This window comes from Rhinolophus sinicus, chromosome 15 (genome assembly GCF_057876585.1).
Source record: "Rhinolophus sinicus isolate RSI-liver-muscle chromosome 15, RSI-T2T, whole genome shotgun sequence".
NCBI classification, from domain to species: Eukaryota; Metazoa; Chordata; class Mammalia; order Chiroptera; family Rhinolophidae; genus Rhinolophus; species Rhinolophus sinicus.
In genome coordinates this window covers 88,448,538-88,470,462 of record NC_142515.1, presented here as the reverse complement: position 1 = coordinate 88,470,462, position 21,925 = coordinate 88,448,538, and the positions used below count along the sequence as shown (strand labels likewise).

The following is a 21,925-nucleotide window of genomic DNA, read 5'->3' as shown; positions in this document are numbered from 1 at the left end:
GACTTGGAATCTTGCTGCCTCCCTAAGGGTTAGAGTGAAAAACGAGATTTCCAAAAGAGTGGGTGGGGTTTGGTGAGAGGGGAGGGAAAAATGGTTTGTGGTACTAAGTTGCAATAGAGTATCTATCTGGCAGGGTCCAGATAGATGCATCAGCCAAACTCCTGATGTTCAAAACCTTCCCTGCAATTAGTATCAGTTAAAATCCTGGAGGTATTGGCAACTGACAGCTGAACTCTCCTGCCTGGGTCCCCCACAGCTACAGCAAATTGGCAGTGAGGCTTCCTTAGCAGCTGCTAATGGGCTGAAGGTATCGTACAACATGATTCCACTTATGTAGAACAAACAAATACAAACCGATGCATTTCTATATGTGCCACCTATGTGTGTAACTGCATAGAAAACTGTTTGAAAAGACAAAACCGTTAATATGTGTTTTCTCTGGAGAGGGGTTAGGGGTGGGTCAATGGATCTGTTCACTTTATGGTTTGAATCTTGACTGTAAGAATGCAATCATGGGGGCAACAGGTTAGCTCAGTTGGTTAGATCAGGGTCCTCTTAACAACAAAGTTGCCAGTTTGATCCCCACATGAGCCACTGTGATCTGCGTGCGCCTTCCACAACTAGATTGAAACAACTATTTGACTTGGAGCTGATGGGCCCTGGAAAAACACACTTAAATAAATAAAAGTTAAAAAAAGAAAAATAATATAATCATGTATTATTTGCCCAATTTTAAAACTTAAAATTAAGAAAGCAACACATAGGGATGCCAACCTATGCAGAGAGAGATGTGGAGACTATGCAGGAGAGTTTACATCTTGTAGCAAAGTAGCTCGCCACAGAAAGTTGGTTGCATTACCAGTTTCTTCAGGGGACAATAACTTTATGAGTGATTCTGTCTTTGTATGGAGTGTTCTTGTTCTGGCTCATCTACACCTTCCTGTTGGACATTTCACTCAGATATCTTGCTATTACTGCAAACTCTGCGGACCTAAAACCATACACATCGTGTCACTTTCTTCTTTTTATCTATTCTAGCTCCACATTGTCAGGTTTAAAACCGCAGGATATTTGACTACTTCGTCTTCCTTGCCCCCCCTATTAAATTAGTCATCAAGTCATGCTTATCCCATCTCTGCCATTTGACTTTCCCTTTTTCATTTATATTACACTATAGTTGACCCTTTCATGACATGGGTTTGAACTGAGCGGGTCCACTTACCCGCGGATTTTTTTTCTTTTCTTTTTTTTTTTTGGATTTTTTTTCCTTTTTTTTTTTTTCCCCAATAAACATATATTTATAGTACTGTAAATATATTTTCCTTCTTTCTGATTTTCTAAATAACATTTTCTTTTCTCTAGGTAAGGTCAACAGCAGGCTATTAATAGTTAAGTTTCTGGGGAGTCAAATGTTATACACAAATTTTTGACAGCACGGGAGGTTGGTGCCCCTACCTCATGCATTATTCAAGGATCAACTGTACTTCAAGTTTTATTATCTTACACACAAATTCTTATAATAGCATCCCAACTAATCTCCCTGCTTCCAGTCTCTCCCATCTGTCATTAATTTTGCACGTAAATCCCAGATTAAAAATCTTAAGAGTTGAGTTTGTTTACTACCTGACCAAACATACACACACACACAGACAAATATGCTCCTCCAATACTTGTCTACTTACTTCATATAAAGCCTAAAATCCATTTAAGGATCCCTAGGGTCTGACCTTAACACTAACACCTCGTCTTTATTTCTTATTACCAGACTCTTGGAATCATTTATCTAAATCCTCTTTAACTGTCCACTGAACATACTCTCTTTCCCCACGATGCACCTTACTCTTTGTTAAGTGCTCGAGTAAGTATTTATTTTATTTGTGAGGACTTTGTTGTCTGGCATTTTTGTCTAATTAATTTGATTTAATGCATTGGATCTATTTCTTGTGTCTGAAGTTAACTACAAGTTTCTTAAAGGCAGAATCTTTGCCTTAAGCTTTTTATTATTTCTTCCCCTCCACCATTCCCCACCTATTACATACAGTGTATTCATCAAAGAAGTCATTCAATAAATGTTGGCTGATTGAATGACTAACATCAAAGAAAGTTTCTCTGTGCCTTCCTTATTTTGGGGGAGCACTGATTTTATACTTCTAAATGTATTAAAAAAAAATACAAAAAAAATACAATGTAGTATATAGCTGCTAAAATGCACCTTGAATCAATCTGAGTTAGAATGTATGTTCCTAAAGGTAAATGTTTTAGTTAATGTATACAATGAATCCTGCTAGTTTGTTCATTTAACAGTATTTGTTGTGGGTATACTATGTGCCAGTACTTTACTAGGCCCTGGGGATATGGCAGTGACCAAACAGACTAAAACCTCCGCCTTCATGGAATTTACATTCCAATAGAGAAGACAGACAATAAATGAGCAAAACACATAGTTTGTCAAATTTTGATAAGTGCTTTGGGGAAAGATAAAACCAGAAAAGGAGTTTAGGGTTGATGGTGTAGGGGGTAGTTGCACCTTAAAATAAGGTGATCAGTATTTTCCATATCTGGCATAGAAAAAAGTTGATATAATACCCAAGTATAATACAATTAAGACTGGCTTAAATCAGTTTGCCTCAGAAAATATGACTAGGAATATTTTTCTCATGATTTAATTTTAGCTGGCTTTTAACAAAGACTTCAAAATGGCAGCTTAGGTTCATTTTTAGTTCAATGAAGAATAGTTCTCATACAAATGCAGCCTGGATTCAATTCTATTTCTTGGGTTGGATTATTACCAAGATCTTAACAAGGAAAATGAAGAAATATGCATGCCTCAGGAATTGACTAACCACTTATACCTGCATTAAGCATACTTCTCTGCATCCAGAAGCTGACTAGTACCAGATTAAGAACCAGAAAGGATTTCTTGGCAAAAGATCCTCAGTTGCAAAAATAATTCCAAGACTTGGGCTGAGCTCAAAATTTAGGATTTATGTGGACATTCAAGACTTATCTTTTCACATTACCATGTGAACAATTTGAACAAATAATACAAACTCCCAGAGGTTTAGTTTCAAAAGGTCTAGAGTTTAAGAAGAATATTTTTCATCTCCTCTCTCAGCATTGTCCTTTATTATAGTAATCATTCTTTTCACAGTGTTAACCACTAATACTTATATTAATGAAGAAAACACATTTTAACATTACCTTTGTCACCAAAAATGTTGCCATGAAGTAATATGCAAGGCGTTGGAATACATTCTAGGAGGAAGGAGAATAGGGTATAGGGTATAAAGATATTATTTGGATACAATAATACTAGTAGGAAGTTACTCCAGTATATTGAAACATTATATGAGAGTGTAATCCACTAATCATTCTGTTAACTAATACTAGATAATTTCTAAGTTTGATTAGGGATGAAGAAAGGACAATGAAGACCTACAGATTAGGTAAAGGTTAGAAGTGGTATCACACCTCTATATTGACACCAGAAGGAAAAAAGGGAACTGAACAGGGAAAGTAAGAATGCCAAAAATCAAAAAAATTCACAAGTTTGCTTAGAGGTCATGCTATGAATAGCTGAGATGGACAAAGCAAAGCTGTGGGTAGAAGTTTGTGTGTGTGTGTGTGCATAACTTGAGCTGAATGACATCAAGCTAATAATTTTTACTTGCTTTTTCTTCCCCCAGCACTGCTGACAGTGTAGAAAGATGTTTAGTCCTAGGTAATTCTATAATGAGCTATTACATCACCAGACTATATAAATAGACACCATATAACTATATACAAGTAAAAATAGATGAAGTAAATTGCCTTTTCTTAAAAAAGCACAGAGAAACTGCTTACCTGATATACATGAGTGTGAAGTCTATTTTTGGATTCTTCCTGTACCAATTCCAACAGATTTCCAATTAAACTTTGCAATTTTCTTTCATTTCTCTAGGAACCTCCAATATAGGATAATGGGCAGGTGTGCTGTGCTAGAAGTAAGCTGGGTACCTTAAATACAAAATACAAGGAGTAAGCATTTGTATAGTAAACTGAACTCGTAGAAATTAAGGACTTCTTCAATGAAAGATTTTCTATTGATCTGGAGTGAAGACTCACGTTACCCCATTTAACACCACAATGCTTGTAACAAATGCCTGAATGTACTGACAAATCCATTTGCTCAATAGCAAAATCTCACAAGAATACTTTGAAATGCTTCATAATATGTTATGTACACTAAGCTGCTTCCAAATCAAAAGAATAAAAGTGAAAAACCCTAAATGAAAACTAGAAAATCAAGGAATGCATTTTAGACTAACTTTAAAAAATTTTTTTTCATTGGGGAATATTGGGGAACAGTGTGTTTTTCCAGGACCCATCAGCTCTAAGTCAAGTCATTGTTTTCACTCTAGTTGTGGAGGGTGCAGCTCACTGGCCCAGGTAGGAATCGAATCAGCGACCTTGGTGTTATGAGCACTGCGCTCTAACCACTGAGCCAACTGGCCGCCCTAGACTAACTCTTTAGGATAGAATATAAGACTTTTTAGAAGGCCTCCATCTTCTTTTATACCCTATTTTTGAATGAGTGATGCTTTTCATACTTGCTATCTTTACGCTGAAAGGAATTATAAAACAGGCTGTTACAGTTTTACATTCTTTGGTGAAGTTAAATCTCCTTTTTAGGAGCAATGCTCAGTTCCCAGATTCTGGCCATGTGATGTGTTTGTGCCTGTCATGTCATGTTATGTCACGCAGTTTTACTGCAACACCTGATTTCAACTCAATCTAAGTAATTTTTTGCCACCAGCTACTGTCATGGACGTGTTGCTCTGTGTCGTTCCATCTTCTTTACAAAGACCTTCTGGTTTCTTACAATAGCTCTAGGTTACGATTACTAATATGGCTAAGGGATTGTTCTAGTTCAACAGTGTAACGAGTGGATGGACTTTTGTAAGATCTTTCTCCTCAGTTGGCAGTGAAAAAAGCTCATCTAAAGGATAATCAGGTGGGTGGAGTGAATACCCTGAGCAGGAAGAGGGCAAACGCCTCTAAATGTCCAATCAGTTTTTATGCCAAGGGAAATGGAAACCAGAAGTCCTTGGTGGCCTTGGGTAGCTACTCTTAATCCTTTGTGTCCTTTACTTGAAAAAATGGTGAAATTGACATACAAAGATTTATGAAAACATTTTTCCCCACGGATGGATTTGTGTTCATCCTGTAAAGCATTTTTGTTTCCTTTTCTTGTGAATGGTTAAACAGGGTTAAGTGTTGAGGTTGCATCTGGCCAAGGACCAGTTCTGAGAAGTTACTTGGCTCAAACAAAGATGAAAATGGAAATTCTGGCTTCTCAGGCCAGAATTGCTATGGATCTCAGGCAGGTCTGCTTATGTTGGAAAGCCAAAGGTTCCGTCACCGTCTTTTCAAAAAACCAACAAAGGCTCAGTGTAGATTAATTAACATTTCCAACTTGCTTCAAGCATCTTAGATGAGATGCTGTGTTGTGGGCTCAGCTCTTTCTGTTCTCTGAAGGGAATGGGGTCCAGGGTAAAGACTTGGATTAGGAACTGCCTTCAAATCTACCTGGTGGTCAACATACTAGACACTAGTTTGTTGGCTGATATTTAACTCTTAGCAAGGTTGAGCTATATGTGGGTAAAAGGTGCTCTTTCTCAGACTAGCCTACAAATTTAGGGATGGGTGTGAAAAAGAAAAGGTTTAGGTAGACATTTAGCATGCTAAATGGCCTAGGTCCCTTAAGCAGCAGAGAATTGTGACAGATAAAACTAATCCAAGGAGGATGTGAAAGGCGCTATGGTTTAGAGTTGTGTGCCTACTTGTAAGACTGAAACGTTTTCATTTTTCAGTATTTACTTGTACATATAATACTATTTTGGGTGGGAAGATACAAAAGCAATAGATTTTTTTTTTTCCTGAAAGAGCTCCTGAAATGGTTGCTTAAACAGCCTTACTCGTTCAGCTTGCATACAGAAGAAGGAAGTCAGGCCAAAGGTTTGATCAAACCTAAGTTAGTGTGTATCTCTCGGGTCTAGCATTTAACCTCAATGCTTAGCTAAGTCAGGTATAATTGATGGTCATGGAAATATGTAGAAATAATAATAGCGACAAACATTTATTGTTTCCATTTTATATTTAGTGCTATATGCTTTGCATAGATTATTTCATCTAATGCTTACAATGATTTTATAAAGTAGGCAATTTTATTATGGATTTGATCAAAACCATCACTAGCACTAGAGGAATAACTCATCATCTGTGTCCTACTCATGATGGATTAATAATGCCACCAGATTATTAGAGAGGTTAGCTCATGCTAAGGCATACTAAGGTATTGCCTTTTCCTGGAACTCTTCACTAGGCTATGAAGATACTTCTTCTGGTCCTCCCACCATACTGGCTGCTGCTTGTCTCTGTTTCCTTTGCTGAATCCTCCTCATCTTACTGTTTTAATGTTGGAGTGCCCTAGGGTTCACTTCTTAGTTCTCTTCTTTTCTCTAGTTACATTATCTAGTCCATCTCAATCAGTCCCATAACTTTAAATATCATCTATATACTGACAACCTTCACATTTCAGTCCACCTCAGATACATATACATATGTATATATATGTATCTATGTATACACACACACACACAGGAGGTCTGAAAATTAAGTTCGTGAACTTGTTGCAACAATGTTGCTAACCTTTTTTTTTATATCAGAGGGCTTATTCATCGTGAATTTGTATCAACTGGACAAACAGTTAACCAAGTTTACTATTTGAAAGTGCTGAAAAGGCTGCATGAAAAAGTTAGGCGACTTGAACTTTTCCCCCACAATTCATGACTCTTGAGTCAACAATGCACCAGCTCACAAGGCAAGGTCTGTGAGGGGGTTTTTAGCCAGTAAACAAATAACTGTATTGGAACACCCTCCCTGCTCACCTTATCTGGCCTCCAATGACTTCTTTCTTTACCAGTATTTCTTTACAAAGGAAATACTGAAAGGAAGACATTTTGATGACATTCAGGACATCAAGGGTAATGCGATGACAGCTCTGATGGCCATTCCAGAAAAAGAGTTGCAAAATTGCTTCGAAGGGTGGACTAGGCGCTGGCATCAGTCCATAGCTTCCCAAGGGGAGTACTTCAAATGAGACTGCAGTGATATTCAGCAATGAGGTATGTAGCACTTTTTCTAGGATGAGTTTGTGAACTTAATTGTCCCACCTGGTATATATATTTGTCTACACCTATCTTCACATAGATGTTTAGCAGTCACCTCAAACTTACCATGTTTAAATCAGTTTACAAATACTCCCCTCCCCCCACCAAATCTGTTTCTTCTCTGTCTTCTTAATCTCAGTAAATGTCAATTCCACTTTCCCAAGAGCCTAGACGAAAGGCCCTTGGGATCATTTCTGACTTCTCTTTCTCTTATACTCATATCTATTCTATTAGAAATTCCTGGGTGCTTCATCTTTTAAATAGAATCAAAATGTGACAATGTGACCATTTCTCCCCATCACTGACTTTAGTCCAGGCCATCCTTATTTTTCATCCCAGCTAGGCTAATCTCCTTGCTTGCTCTCTTGCTTCCCTACATATATTGCTCATATAGCAACCAGTAATTAAAAAAGCAAAACAAAAACAAAAACAAATAACGTATGAACCTTTTAAAACATACACATATATACACACATAAATGATAATTACCCCCAGGTATCCATTACTCAGCCTCAAAAATTAACATCTTGCCCATCTTCTTTCTTCTGTTCTTTACCCTTCCTCTTTTTTTGGTGGAGTATTTTAAAACAAATTGCAGCAAAGTTGTTCTTTTAATGATCAGCTCAAGCTGCGCACCACTTTCCAGTAAGATCCAAATCCTTTACCATGGCCTATAAGGCCTGTGTGATTGATCACTATGACCCTCCACCCCCACTTCACACCATCTCCTTCCATTGTCTCCTGTCCTCACTCTGCTTGAGTGACACCAGAGGTTCTCCAAACTTAGCAGCCACCAACATTATCTGGAGGGCTTGTTACACACAGCATAGGCTGCCTGGCCCACTCTCAGGAGTTTCTGATTCAGGGGAGCTGAAGTGGGCTTCCAGAATTCGCGTTCCTAACAAGTTCCCAGATGCTCCTGCTGTCCAGCGGGCATATTTGTAGGTACCACCTGCTACACTGTTCTCCTTCCCGTTCCTTAACAAGCCAGGCAAGATTTTGCACAGGAGTCTCTACACTGCTCTTCCCTCTGCCCTGAGTACTCTTTGCATTACTCAAGATTCATTTTATCCCATCTCTGTTTAAATAATATCTTTTGAGAGGCCTTCCTTGATCACTCCTAAAATAGCATCTCACCTCCTCACACTGAGTTCCTTTCTCGTGTCTCTTATCGATCTAGGTGGAGAGCTTCACACTCGCAGACCTGGTTGTGCTCTCCATCGTGTCTGCGGTACCCAAATCTTGCCGAGCAGGTGTTCACTTCACTCGAATGGAAGGAGTGAAGGAAGGAGGCCCAGCTCCTTGCTTGGGACACTAGACAGGCAAATTCCTTTCTGCCTGCCTCCGTGTCAGCATTTGCAAAGGAATTGGTTGGTTCTGCTTACCTTTCCCATCTCCCTGGGCTCAAATCAAGAGAACAACGTGAACGTGCCTGGCAAGCACAGCGATAAGTGAATACCAAACGCTATTATGCTGTGCTTTCGGGCGCCTTTTTCCTGGACCGACAACACCCCCTCTAATTTCCTCGCTCCCCCGCCCCGGCGACCCACAGACTCCACTGCAGGCGGCGGTCTCGCCCGTCCCGCCCCGCGGGCCCGCGTCTGGGCCCCCCCGCCCCGCGGGCCCGCGTCTGGGCCCCCCCGCCCCGCCGCCCCGCCGCCGCCGCAGCCTCGGCAACGGCAGCAAGAGGAAGGGGAGGCGCCGAGGGAGGGGTCCTCGGCCGCCGCGGGAGGCCGCATCGCCGTCCCGTCACAGCGTCGGCGCCGGCGGGGCCAAACCCGGAAGTGGCCGAGCCCGCGCGCCCGCCCGTCCCGCCGTCGCCGCTGCCCCGCACTCGGGCGAACGCGGGAGCCGCGCAGTCAGACAGAGCGCGCCCGGCCCGGCGGGCCATGGCTGCGGGGGCCGCTGCCGCAGGTGGTGGCGCGTGGTGAGGCGAGCGGCGCCCCCTCTGGGGCGGATGGAACGCGGCTCGGCGGGCGGGCAGTGCCGGCGTCCGCGGCTGGAATGGTGCTGGCGGCGGCGGTCGGTGCTCGCGTTCTGAAGCCCGAGAGGAGCCACAATGGAGACGCCGCCGCTGCCTCCCGGGTGAGTGAGCGGCCGGGCTGAGCCTCTGCGTTATCGATGAGCGCGCCGCTGCGGTGCGTGTCGCCGGCCGCGGGCGCTGCTCGGCGACGGTCGCCCGGTGCCTGGCGGCGTTGGACGCCCGGAGCCGCCGGGGAGCGGGCGCTGGGGGAGGTGAGAGGTGGGAGCTGCGGGGCGTGACGAGGCGCGGTTCCCGCAGTCCCGAGGAGGACGCGGCGGAAACTCAGCCTGGCCAGGCGGGGGACTTAAGGCTCTGCCCAGGATTTCCAGGGAAGGGTCTTTCCGATCCCAGGCGAATAGAAGAGTCGGGACGGGATGATGCTTGGGGACTCTGCTGGTCCTGTGAATCCCTCCCTGCGAGGCATGGGCTGCTCGTGCCCATCTCACCTACCCTTTTCTAAGGGATGGAAATACGATGCACGGGTTTCCGTTGAAAAAAGGCAACTGAAAAGTACCAGACGCTCGGCATCTAAATGAATGGATCTTAGGTTGCTTGCATCTCCGAATTTCTAGCAAAATTAATATCCGAGGAGCTTTTACATCACACTAAATGAGCCGCGGCTGTTCAGGGCATGTGACCTCTTTTACCTGGCACTGCAGAAAATTCTATCCAGAAATCAGAGCATCTTCTGTTTCCTTGGTACCCTGGGCAAATTAGTAGTGTAGCGCGACCTGCCAGGCACAGGTGTCTTTTTCCTGGGTACCCAGATACGTTCAAGATCACCTGCAACAAAATGACTTTTTAGAAATAATAACAGCTGAACAATTATGTGGGAGATATTGAAGATATTAAATTATTCAGTACAAGACTTAAAAAAAAACCATTTTGATAAAAGTGGTCTATAAATCCCCAGGAGTTCTGAAATTTTCAATTTTGATATGCTTTCCTTAGTTTAACCTTATGAAGGAAGAAGAGCCCTTTGAATCTGACTTTTCAAAACGCAGACCAACCTCACTCTGAAGAATGGTGTACCTTTTCCTAAGAGCTTATTCATGGAGCCTTACCATTTTTCACTTAGATTTGGCCAGCTTCCCTTCATGGCAGTTGCACCGCACTAGCCTTTTGTGGTTATTTGGCAGAATTCCAGCCAAAATATGGATATTAGGCTTGGGCTGAATAATGTTTTTGATGTCGAGTCCTTTTAGGAGAGCTAATAGGATTCTGGAACTGCAATTTCGAAAAGTGCCTTGTGGAATTGTTAGCTTGAGTGGAACAGGTCATGGGGATCTAAGGAGTAGATGATAAGACTCTTGAATTGACCCTCCTGGGCTGATAGAAACAGGGGCTTAGTTGCTTCATGATCGCTGGGGCTTTGAGGGCTTTGTGATCTGGTCTTGTTCTTCGGCAGGTTCAGGAAGGCTCCTGACTCCTAGGAAACACGATGGTGGATTGTTTGCCTCAGCAGCGTGAGCACAGCACCAGCACATGAGTTCTGTCCAGGCTCAGAGGCACTTAAGGCAGGAAATGCTACCTGTACATAGACAACACACAGTATATAGAATATACCATGAAGGTATGTTATTTGTAGCAAACCTGCCCCCTTTATATCAGTCCTCTGCAATCCGTTTTCACTTTTTGGAGCAAAGGAAAGAACAAGATCTTGGAATGCAGGTGAAAAAAAGGGTGTGGAAAAGCAGGCTCTGGAGAGAGGGAGTAGAGACATAGACAGTGATTTAAATAGAAATAATTAAAGATGAAATAGATCTATGCATGCAAATATTGATAAATTGAATCTAAAACAGATCAACTAATCATAATTTTGGTGTCTGGCATAATTTTGGTGTTTGGTATTGAGACTCAATCAGTAGTGCTGGAACAATGACAGGCTGAGAGGTAATGGAAAGCCTGGAATGCTAGCCGTGATGAGAGAATTGTTAAAACTTCTTTTAATCATGGCTCACTACAGTTGGTGAGATTTGATAATCAATACAAATAGGTTTTATTTTCATTTGGCCTATCTAGGAATAACTCTTTGTCCAGAGCTCATTAGAGTGTTACTTACCTTTCTGTAGATCAGGAATAGTCTTCCTTCCCACTCCTTGGCCTGTTGGCTTCCACTCCCATTAACTTGTTTTTTCCTTCCGCACTGAATCATGGGTGCGGGGATTTGAGAAATGCTGGCAGTGTCTTTGGAAAAGAGCTTCATTGGGCCTCACTGGGCTAGAGCTGGGCTAGGATGGAGGCCAGTGGAAGTTATTGGGAGGGCTCAGCTTTTCTTAATGAAGGTTAGATTTTTTAGCCTAAGCTTTAAGTCAAAGAAAGATGTTTGATGTGAACTTAAAGTGCCTTGGATGATGTGGTTGGAGGTAGGGACTCATATCCTCTTTGTGTGAGTGTCTGTTTATTAATTCATTAATTCTGCAAATATTTCAGTGTCTGTCTCTGCCTGGCACTGTGTGGTACTTTTGCTCATGCTTCTCTTTTAACAGTCAGTTTTACATTGTTCTGAAATCCCTTGCTCCGTTTCAGCCTGTTAGCACATTGTCTTGGAGGGATGGAGGTGACTATGCCTAGGCTCCCTGGTTTCTTCAGGACGGTCTTGTTGAAATTAGGTTTTGATTTCTTCTCCTTTTTTCACTCGTTGCCTCCAAGTACTCCTCATCCTTTTTGAGTCTTATATCAGTTGTTACTGGCTTCATATTTCTGCTTATTGTTTTTTGCATCCTTGAGTATATGTGGCACTTAGAGTCTGTTGTGTTTTGGGGACATGTGCCTTTGATCCAATTTGCACAAAGGTGTGCAACTGAAAATTAGATGTACATTAATTAGTAAAGAAGTTTCAGGCCTTGAACTGATATGTACAAAAGGAAATGTAAACTGATACGCCCTGACCTCAGGAATTTTTTTTAGATTCTAGCTTTGAGAATTTAAACAAAGGATTTATGGCATTCTTAAGGTGAGGGAAGAGTAGTAGGAGGTGTAGGACAGAGTGCATCCTTTTACCTCCACTTGCTGGACAGTTTTCTTGGCCTTGGTTTTCCAAATGGCTCCTCTTTCACAAGTTGACTTTCTATAGTCCTTGCTTTTTTTGCTTTCCTTCTCAAAGCTAAGCAAACATATGTTGGATGCAACCACAGCTTTTTTCAGTCGATTCCACATCACTGGATACTCTGAACATCGGAGGTGTTCAAGCATAGGCTGGCAAACATCTTGTTGAGTATGTTCTAAGGCATTTATTTAAGCAGTAGGAGATTGCTTGGGTTAGAGCAGAGGTTCTCAGACTTTTGCATTTTACCGACTTGTAATATTAAAAAAAAAAGAAGTCCAACATAGAATTGCTAAGTTTTTTATTTTGCCAAGTAATTATCAATAAGATAATAATTATCAACTATCATCTTTTTGTAAAAGAATGGACATTTTAGTGCCCGTTCCCAAATTCAAAGAATAACATAATCTCAGGTTAATGGTAGCTCTTAATTGGAATAAATTTAGTTTTATGAAAACTTACTACATTGCCCTCATTTTGTCATAGACCAGTTAAAAATTCATTGAAACCTGACATTTGGGAACTATGGACCCTATGACCTTTTAATATTCTTTCTAATTCTAAGATTCAATTACTGTCAATTTGGAATCTTGCCCCAGGTTACCCCAATATTAATTTGTCTCTGGTAGCCCATTGGACTGTACTCTTGTTTTTGTTTGACAAGTCTTAGTGTAAATTGGGCATCTCTCAGATCATAGGTGAATCTCTTCGTGATAAAAACCTTTAAAATATTTAAGATCCGTAACGACCCACAAGGTAATGTTAGAAGACATATGGATCAATGTGTATTGAAGGAAGTGTACTCTATAAGGAAGATTTTGGGGTGCATTTGGGAACTTGAGAAGTGGATTCTGGAATAGGTAGTTTATGTAGTCATCTTAAAAATTTCTGATGCTGGCTGGGAAATCACTCCTCCTCCTCCTACCAAATACCTGCAAACCTCTTGTTTCTAATTTACATTATCGAATGCACTTAGTAGGCATTCAATAAATATTAGTAAGTGGGTTTTCATGAAGGTGACTGTGAATTTACTCCTCTGTGGCTGTGATGGAATTGCCCCAGGAGTGTTTATGAAAACAGTTCAACTTCTTAAGATCAGGTAGAAGGTTCTTTCAAGGTGATACAGAGAGTGGAAATTGCCTTTTAGATGCTCTTCTATAGAATTCTACCAAATCCCAAAGGTATTTACTGTTCATAATGAGGGAGTTCAGGCTTTTTGTTCCTGTTTATTGGGTGCCTTCTGTGACCAGGCTTTGGGGATAGCTCAGAAGACAAGGTCCTTTTCCTCATGGTTGAAACTGATAGTAAATAAACATATAACACAATTACTGTCATGGATGGGTGAAGATACTTGTGTTATACGTTTTTCTTTCTTACATTTCAGACTCTGCATTTGCTAAAGTATTTTTCGGACCAGTTCTTTTCACTGATTCTGCCTTGAAAAAACAAGGCCTTGCTTTCCATGACACTACTTTTTCTTAGTTTCTTCCTCTGGTGTTTAGGTTCCTAAATGTGATTTAATTTTTTGTATTATTTTATTACTTTATTTCATTTAATCTTGTCAACAACCTACCTTATGGTGTGGGTCTCTGATAATCATCTTTTTTTCAGAGGTTAAATTACTTTCCCAAGCTCAACATGTAGAGGAGAAACTGGGACTCTGATCTCTTTCTGTTGATCACTTTTTTGGTCTTACGTGTGTGGCTTCTCTTCTGTTACTGTTCCTTGGCAGTAGCGTTCCACACAGATGAAGGCCGTGGCCAATTCTTTTCAATCAACTATTAATTACTAAGTGGTGGCTCCATTTGTATCTCAAGGGTAGGTTCTAGATCTGTGCTTCAGTCTTGAATTTTGAGCTTCTTGACGAACATCTAGCTCGTACCTCAGATTCTGTGAGTCTAAAACTCAGCTCATAATCTTTGTTCTTGAATTGACTTCCCTTTACAACATCTATAGTTATTCAGTGGAATCATCATCCTTCTGGTCCTGGATACCCAAGGCCTTGGCATGGTCTTTGATTTCTCTTTCATCACCCTCTGCGTCTTACCAGCTCCCAGGAACTGTTGAGCCTTGGTTTCAGGTGTCCATTCTGACTGCTAGTATTTTGATGAACAGATTTCATCACCTGATACCTGGATTTTTTTCTCCTATTGAGCTCTGTTTTCTCTCCTCATCTTTCAGTCCACCTACTATTTTGCACCACTCCCCTCCCCTCAGCCCAAAATCTTACAGTCACACCAAATGACTTAAGGAAACCAGATATCTCAGCCAAGTGATCACAGCCCTGTTTCATTGTGGCCATGTCTTATATGTTGAAAATCTGCCTTATTCCAAGCCAGGAGTTTCCAGTCTTTTCCTGTCCTGCCCCTACTTGAAACAACTTGGAATTCCTCCAAGATTGGGAAGCCCGTCTCCTTCACAAAGCCTTCCCTGTTGACGCCAACTCATTCCAGCTCGCTTTGCATGCTGATAGTATTTATAATCGATAGCCCGTAATCTTGCACCTGTGTCCTGACTTGTGCCCTTCCCCGGTGGTTTCAGATGTGCCTCCCCGGTACAATGGGAACTGGAGAAGGCTCCTGTGCTCCGCCTTCTTTATGCCCCTCACCCCTGCTTAGTATAGGGCATGCAGTGGGCATATAGGCAGTGCTTACCTCCTGGATTTATCAACAGTGGTGGCTGGCTGGAGTATCGCCGATAGTTTTCATTGACTGTTGCAATGAAAGATGAGGAAGGTCAATAAAATCCATAAAAATATATCTCCATTCAGTTTAGCTCCTAACATCAACATTTTTCTTAACTCTGTTTACATTCTTATAGTGTTTAGTGCTTGTACAGCTTCCTGAGGCAAGTAGGTGAGGTGCTGTTATCTTTGACTTTGATGTTCCATTTCATAGTAGACCTATTTGTGGAATAACAAAACCTTATTTTATAAGTAAACAGTCTGAAGCCCAGAGAGGCTAGGTGACTAATCCAAGGTCACTTGGTTGGTATTGGGCACAGGCAGGAGTACAGTGCAGGCCGTGCAGCTGATTCTGGTCCTCTGCTAATGCCTTTTCATCCAAGTGTTGGAAAATGTAGCCCAGTCTCCTGAATTGCCGTCATGTTGCTGCCTTCTTGTACCAGCCAAGTGATGGCGGTACTAGGAAAAGTGGCAAAAGAAAGGTGAGAAATATGAGTGATAAAAAACATGAAAATGTTTGAAATGGATCATCACCCTTCTTCTTCCTCTTTTAGAGCCTGACAGTACCCTACTGTGATAGTGCTTTGTTAATTGTTTGTAACATATTCCTTAAAATAAGGGTGATCTTGCATAAGACAGGCTTTTATCATGGTCCCTTTCCTGGTAATAGTCACTGTCGGGGACAAAAAGTGCCTGATTGTGCTCTGTTTGTCATGTAGGTGGGAGGGAGAGCTGAGTTGAACTGAAGCAGAGCTTTTTACAGCTCTATTGTTCTACTATCAGAGAGCAATTATACTCCAGCTTCCATCAACCTCTCCACTTCAGACATCCAACCACCTCCTCCTGCCACAGCTTCCCCACACACTTAACCAGAAGCCACACAGCCAAGTTCTAGGAGGGAGGATGAAGAGGGTGGTTTGTAATCCCTCCCTCTGTCCTCCAGTAGGTTCAGTGCTCTATTAACTGCTACTCCATTTTAGTAAAATTGGGCATTTTCAGCTTTTCTAGATGTTTCCTTTCCAGCTCTGAGAAATGGGAAACATAACTTGTAGCAATACCTGTGCTATACCGATGTATTCAGTGGCATTATTATGAGGTTGAATGTAAGGTGTCCTATGACTGGATAGGAGGTTTTTTATCTCCCAAGATGCTTCGTATTCATTTCTAAAGCTCGACATACTGAAGGTATAATTCAAGTTTTTACATGTCTGTAGGGCAGATGATCACATTTTTTAAAGCTATATTTATTTGGCAATACGACTGTATCTTTGTAGGTGGCAGTTAGTCTCCTGGCTCTGGACCTCATAAAAGCTTAAATTCTAAACACTTGAAGAAAATTGGCAGAGCATGTCTCTTTGCCTTTAGCTAATTGCAAAAACTGAAACCACAACTCTACCACAAACCAAGACGTGTTTCCAATGGAGGGAGCCCTCGACTTTTACAACCTCTAAGTAATATGGTGGTTATCTGGGTGAGATGCAGGATGTGAGAGTATTTTGTTGGGAAACTGTAGAGTGATATGACAAATATTAGTTAAAATATTAGTTGTGGTTGACTCTGTACTTCTGATATCCTGGACTTGGGTATGGAAGCAATGTTAGTTCGATAACCAGCCTCTGAGTGTAAGTTTAGCTGGGAAGACAGCAGAGCAAACAAAAGAGATATTATAAAGTAATGGAGAAACTTCAGAGCCATACAGCATGGATGGTGACTTTGAAAAACAACAGCTGCTGATGTGAACTTGGCAGAAATTTGTGACTAATGGTGGGTGACTCATTGCAAGCAGGGGAGTCTTGCAGCTTTTGAGGTGAACAGGCAGAGGGGAGAGCAGAGATGGGGGCCACCCAGGGGCTAAGTATTTGTGTCCTGAATGTGAGAATGGCTGGTCCCCTGTTAAATTTTGCAGCTGCATCATTCGCATGAATTATAGCACTGTTTCCACCAGAAAACATTAAAAACATAACCGTATTTTCTAGTGTTTTTTCACAATCTGAGATGATTGTCCTGGAGTAGGAGGTAAGTGGGTAGTGGGGTATATTACATCACTTTTTTTTTTTTTAACTGTACATAGCTGCCCTTTCCCCCCTACTCCTGGAGATGGCTATCATTCTGATACACCCAGTCCTATAAAAAGGGCTTGCCTGAATCTTCACGTGAAGAGGTATGGTGAAGTATAGTTTGAAAAACTTACTTGGGTCATTCTGATCCTTTTGTCCCCCTCCCTCAGAAATCAGTATTCCCAAGCAAATGATAAACATTTCAAGAAAGTGTAACTCATTTTTAAGCTGTTCTCAAAATTTTCGCAGTAGGTTTAAACCTCTGCCAGGTGATGGAGTCTTGAATGTTTGAAGGAGATAGCCAGTCTGTTTGCTTCCTTTTCGAGAATTCAGTTATCATCAGATGTGTGTTCTTAGGCAGAGCTAGAAAGTTGCCTGGTTTGAGAAGCCACCCTTGCCCACAACTGGGAATTTGCAGAAGAGTCATTCGTTGAAGGAAGACTTTAGGGTTATCTGTTGCACAGCCTAGGCGTGTACTGGGGTCCAAACCCTTGGAAGCCTCAACTACTTTAGAGTATGTTTTGTGACAAGAGGTTACTGGATAATTTTAAGACTATGAAATGTAGAGTTGGGGAAAGACTTAAAAGTAACAGAACCTTGCAAAAGTATCTCCAGATTTTTCAAAGAAGGCAGTTCTCAGAATGAGGAGCTTTTCTGGAAAAGGCTAGCTTTTTGCTTCAAAGGGAAGCAAGCAGAAGGTGTAACTGCACCTACTGGTATAACTTAAAGGGTAAACCTTTACCTCCCACTTAGCTGCTTCCTAGTGTATGTTCCTTTTCCACATCTATAGTTTTAGACATGATGTGTAATTTTCTGTTACTCAGTTTTGCTTCTGACTGAGAGAACATCTAACACAAAACCACATAGGAAATGGAAAATTATGGAAAGGGCTTGGGTAGACCTGTGCTGTATTTGTAAGTGGCTCTCAGTACAGAGAACACTTAAAAAAAAAAAAAAAAGTCAGTGTTATTTCTTATTCCTTTAAGCCTTTGACTGAAGTCTTTTCTTTGCCGAGGTTCTGGAATACATAGAAAAAGCAGGAGCTGAAAATAGCTTTAGGAAAGCACCAGTATAGACATTGATTATTGTATGGTAGCTGTCTTAAAGTTAATTCTCTCATGCAGAAAGTTTTAATTCCTAATTGCTTAAGCAAATATAAACACTCTTGACTCTTAATGATATTCTGTCTAGGGCATAGTTGCCTTCATTTCCATTCTGAGCATTGAAAAGTCTTCCATGATAGTTCACCAGTCCTCAGTATTATATTTTCCCTCTGTTGTAAACTCTAAGTTATTAAACTAGAAGCAGCTATAAACACTATTAAATCGCTGTATATATGGACATCCAGTGTTGCATGGTGAAAACGTGTAGGTTGTGTAGGTTTCATACATCTACATAACTTCCCCTTTTTTTCTGCTGTACTCTTTATGAAAGGATGGTGAGAAGGGGCATTATGAGACTGTGCCTTATACCATTAAGTGTTTCCCCAGTCCCCTCCACCATATCTGGATGTTCTTTCATCTTTTGGTTTCTAGACTTACTAGTCCTTTTTCTTAGGCCAGGTGTAAGTCATACTTCTACACACACACACACACGCACGCACACATGCACACACACACACACGCATGCACACGAGAGGCCTCAGGGAGTAGAGTGCACCGTCCCATTCTCCCCTCCAGCTGTGCACTCACCCACTGGAGACAGTGCCGTGTACTAAAGTCATTTGCAAGGCCCCTTTAAGAACTCCAAGTGGTGGGGAAGCGGGACTGCTGGTTGCTTTTCATAGGCCAGCGCTTGAAGACTCAGCTGTCTCCATTAGTGTTGATTCCAGGGGCAGGACAGTGGGAACACGCAAGGATACCTTCTGTGGTTAATGTTGGCGGTTACCTTAATGTTTGAGTGCCCGAGTTTCATGGCTTCTTGTACCACGTGTGTAATCAATGATTCCCACATTTCTGCCTGCAGCTAGATTTTTCTCTCCAGTTTTAGGCTCCAGTAGTCATCTGATGGCATCTTTTTGACGTCTTCACTTGGAGGTCTCTGATATCTTAACCAACATGTATGAAACCTGAGCTCTTTCTTGATCTTCCTACCCCTAAACCGGTTCTACTTGTAGCCTTCCCCGTCCAGTTACAGGCGCTCATTCCAGTTGCTCAGGCCAAAAAACTTGCAGTCATCCAGACTTTCTTTGGCCACATGTGACCAAATCTTGCATTCTGTGAACAAATCTCATTGGCTCTACCTTTAAAATAGATCCAGTACCCAGTCACTTGTCATCACCCCTCCTCCCTCCACTGCTACTACCCTGCTCTGAGCGACTGTCACCTCCTACTGCATTAGCCTCCTAAATAGCTTTCCCCCTTTCATCTTTGACCCATATAGACTATTCTTAACCAGCTGCCAAAGTGATCCTTTGAAAACCTAAGTTGGATCGTGTCATTCTTCTGCAGTGCCTCCCCATTTCACTCAGGGTAAAAGCCAAAGCCCTTACAAGGTCCTGCAAGGTCCTACGTGATCCGCACTCCGCTGTCCCTACCAGCCCCAGCCCGGGTCTCACGTTCCTGGAACACACCAGGCATGTACTGGCTTTTGCTCTCGCTGTATCTTCCTCCTGGACCTTCTCTCACCTCCTAGTCCTAATCTCAATTCTCAGTAGGGCCTGCCTTGATCACCCTATTTCATACTGTGAGTTAACGTCACTGCGCACTCCTGACTCTCTTTACTTTGCCCTTTCTCTTTTTTCCGTCACTCTTACCCTTTTCTAATGGGCCACCTACTTCACTGATTTGTTGTGTGTATTGCCCCTCCCCCTCCCCCTCCCCCGACTAGACTACAAGGTCTGTGAGAACAGGGATCTTTGTCGTGTTTATTGATGTATTCCAAGTGCCTAGAAGAGTGCTGGGTACTTTGTTGGCACTCTAAAAATATTTGTTGAATAAATAAATGAAAGATAATGTTTTAACAATGAATCAGCCTTTCAGAAATGGGTTAGGAAAGGAAAAGATGTGAAGAGAAATGCAGCCGTAATGATTGATGTTTGCCTGTTCTGCTTTGTGTGCTATACATACAAATATGATTTTTTTAAAGCTTCATTTTCTATCCCAATTTTTAAATTCATAGCTTGATTGAGGTATAATTTACATGCCATAAAGTTCACCCATATAATTGTACAGTTCAGTGACTTTTAGTAAAGTTCTAGGGTTGTGCGACCATCTCCTCAAAAAATTCCCTTGTGTCCATTAGCAGTTAATTCCACCCCTCGTCCCCCATCGTACTATGATTTTATTTGTTAATTTTTTGGCTCCCAAGTCTACCATTTACCAAGTACCTTTTTGCCTCAATCTCTTCATCTGTTAAATGGGGATACTAATAATATAATTAGCTCACAGGATTGTGAAGATTAAGCAAATAAAGACAGTAAAAACTACTTAGCCCGGTGGCTGCCGTATAGTAAATACTCAATAAACTTTAGCTAACATGACTAATCTCTTGTTAGGGTAGGTCCAGAATATATGGGGTAAATAACCTTGCAGGTAGAGAGCAAAATTCAAATCAGATTCTGTTTCTAAAGTTTTGTAAAATACTATCTTGTTCCTGTCTCGGTTTGTAAATAATGTGTGGTTACGACAGATTGTTAAAATTACGCAGGTTACTTTCCAAAAGGGATGATCATTTCTCAGAATTTTTGTTTGGAGATGTCTGCTGTATCACTTTTACTGAATTTTCGGTGTTCATCTTTGACCAAAAGATTTTTTGTTAAAATCTTAGTGACCATCAGAAAGTGTTCGAAATTGTGTCTTATGCTGGGATTATTGTGAGACTTCCTCTAAATGAGTGAGGGAGTGGGCATTCGTTGTATTTCTTGTTGCCTTATAAGCCTGAACTAAATTATCTTTAATAAGGTGTTTTTCTGTTTTTTTTTGTTCTTTTCTTTTATGTATAGATGCACAAAGCAGGGTCATCAGAAGCCTCTCGATTCAAAAGATGATAATACTGAAAAACACTGCCCACTGACAGTGAATCCTTGGCATATGAAGAAAGCTTTTAAAGTCATGAACGAATTAAGAAGGTATCATTACGTTACCATACATGGGTCTCTTTCCTTTATTTTTCAGTTGTTTATAGTAAATATACTCCCCTTGCCTCATTGTTGCTTTGTTTGATGCAGAAAACATTAAAAGCTTTTTCTGTGAGTATTTTAAAAGAAGAGAGCAAATACTTTATCAGAAGTGTGACTGGTATAAGGCTGCTTTGTCCAATATGGTAGCCACCAGCCACATGTGAATTGAGATGTTCTCTAAGTGGAAAATACATATGAATTTCCAAGACTTAGTACAGAAAAAGAATGTAAAATAGTTATTAATAAGTTTAAAAAATATTGATTACATTTTCACATGATAATATATTGGATATTTTGGGTTAAATAGAATTATTATTAAAATTTACTTCACTTTATTTTCTTATTTTTTTAATGTGATTACTAGAAATTGTGACCTGCATTATATTTCTATTGGACAGAGCTGGTCTAGGGTTTCTTTGTGAAAGACATGTATTTTTTCCCACCATTTCCTTTGTGAAAGTACTCTCAATATATTTAAAAGCTTGGGCTAAGAGGGGAATGGCTTAAACTTTCCCTTAACATCTCTGTGCTATGTCTTCCTAAAAACCCACCCTTTAGGTCCACCATTTGTTTACTCATTGGTTTATTCTTTAGTTAAATTAAAGAGTCAATATCTATTTATCTGCTGGGTGATGGGGTACAGTGGTGAGCCAAAACAGACGTGGTTGCTGTCCTAATGGGGCTGATGGTTGACGGAAGCAGTCAGAGCATCACACAGCAGTAAGTGCTGTGAGGAGGCCTATGAAGGAAGGTAACAGTGGTCAGGGAAGGCTTCCCTGAGAAGA

At 41.2% G+C, this 21,925-nt stretch overlaps 2 protein-coding genes across 7 annotated transcripts in view; one reads left to right on the top strand and one right to left on the bottom strand.

The window, feature by feature from the left end:
- TMEM192 (transmembrane protein 192) overlaps window positions 1-8,734 on the bottom strand; it is a 66,672-nt gene extending 57,938 nt beyond the window's left edge. Inside the window, exons 1-3 of the mRNA XM_074338285.2 lie at window positions 8,597-8,734; window positions 6,930-7,143; window positions 3,844-3,996 (exon numbers count right to left, since the gene is read on the bottom strand). The gene's annotated coding sequence lies outside the window, so the exon portion shown is untranslated. The remainder of the gene's footprint in view (window positions 1-3,843; window positions 3,997-6,929; window positions 7,144-8,596) is intronic.
- Window positions 8,735-8,914: 180 nt separating this feature from the next.
- KLHL2 (kelch like family member 2) overlaps window positions 8,915-21,925 on the top strand; it is a 95,983-nt gene continuing 82,972 nt past the window's right edge. The window contains exons 1-2 of one of the 6 annotated variants that reach the window (XM_019744634.3): window positions 8,915-9,296; window positions 20,964-21,089. In XM_019744634.3, the coding sequence (XP_019600193.1) occupies window positions 9,271-9,296; window positions 20,964-21,089 (152 nt within the window). In that variant the 5' untranslated portion in view covers window positions 8,915-9,270. Of the gene's footprint in view, window positions 9,297-10,665; window positions 10,808-20,963; window positions 21,090-21,925 lie in introns of those variants that run through there. The other 5 variants (XM_074338284.2, XM_074338283.2, XM_088792455.1 and 2 more) reach the window with 5 other exon arrangements.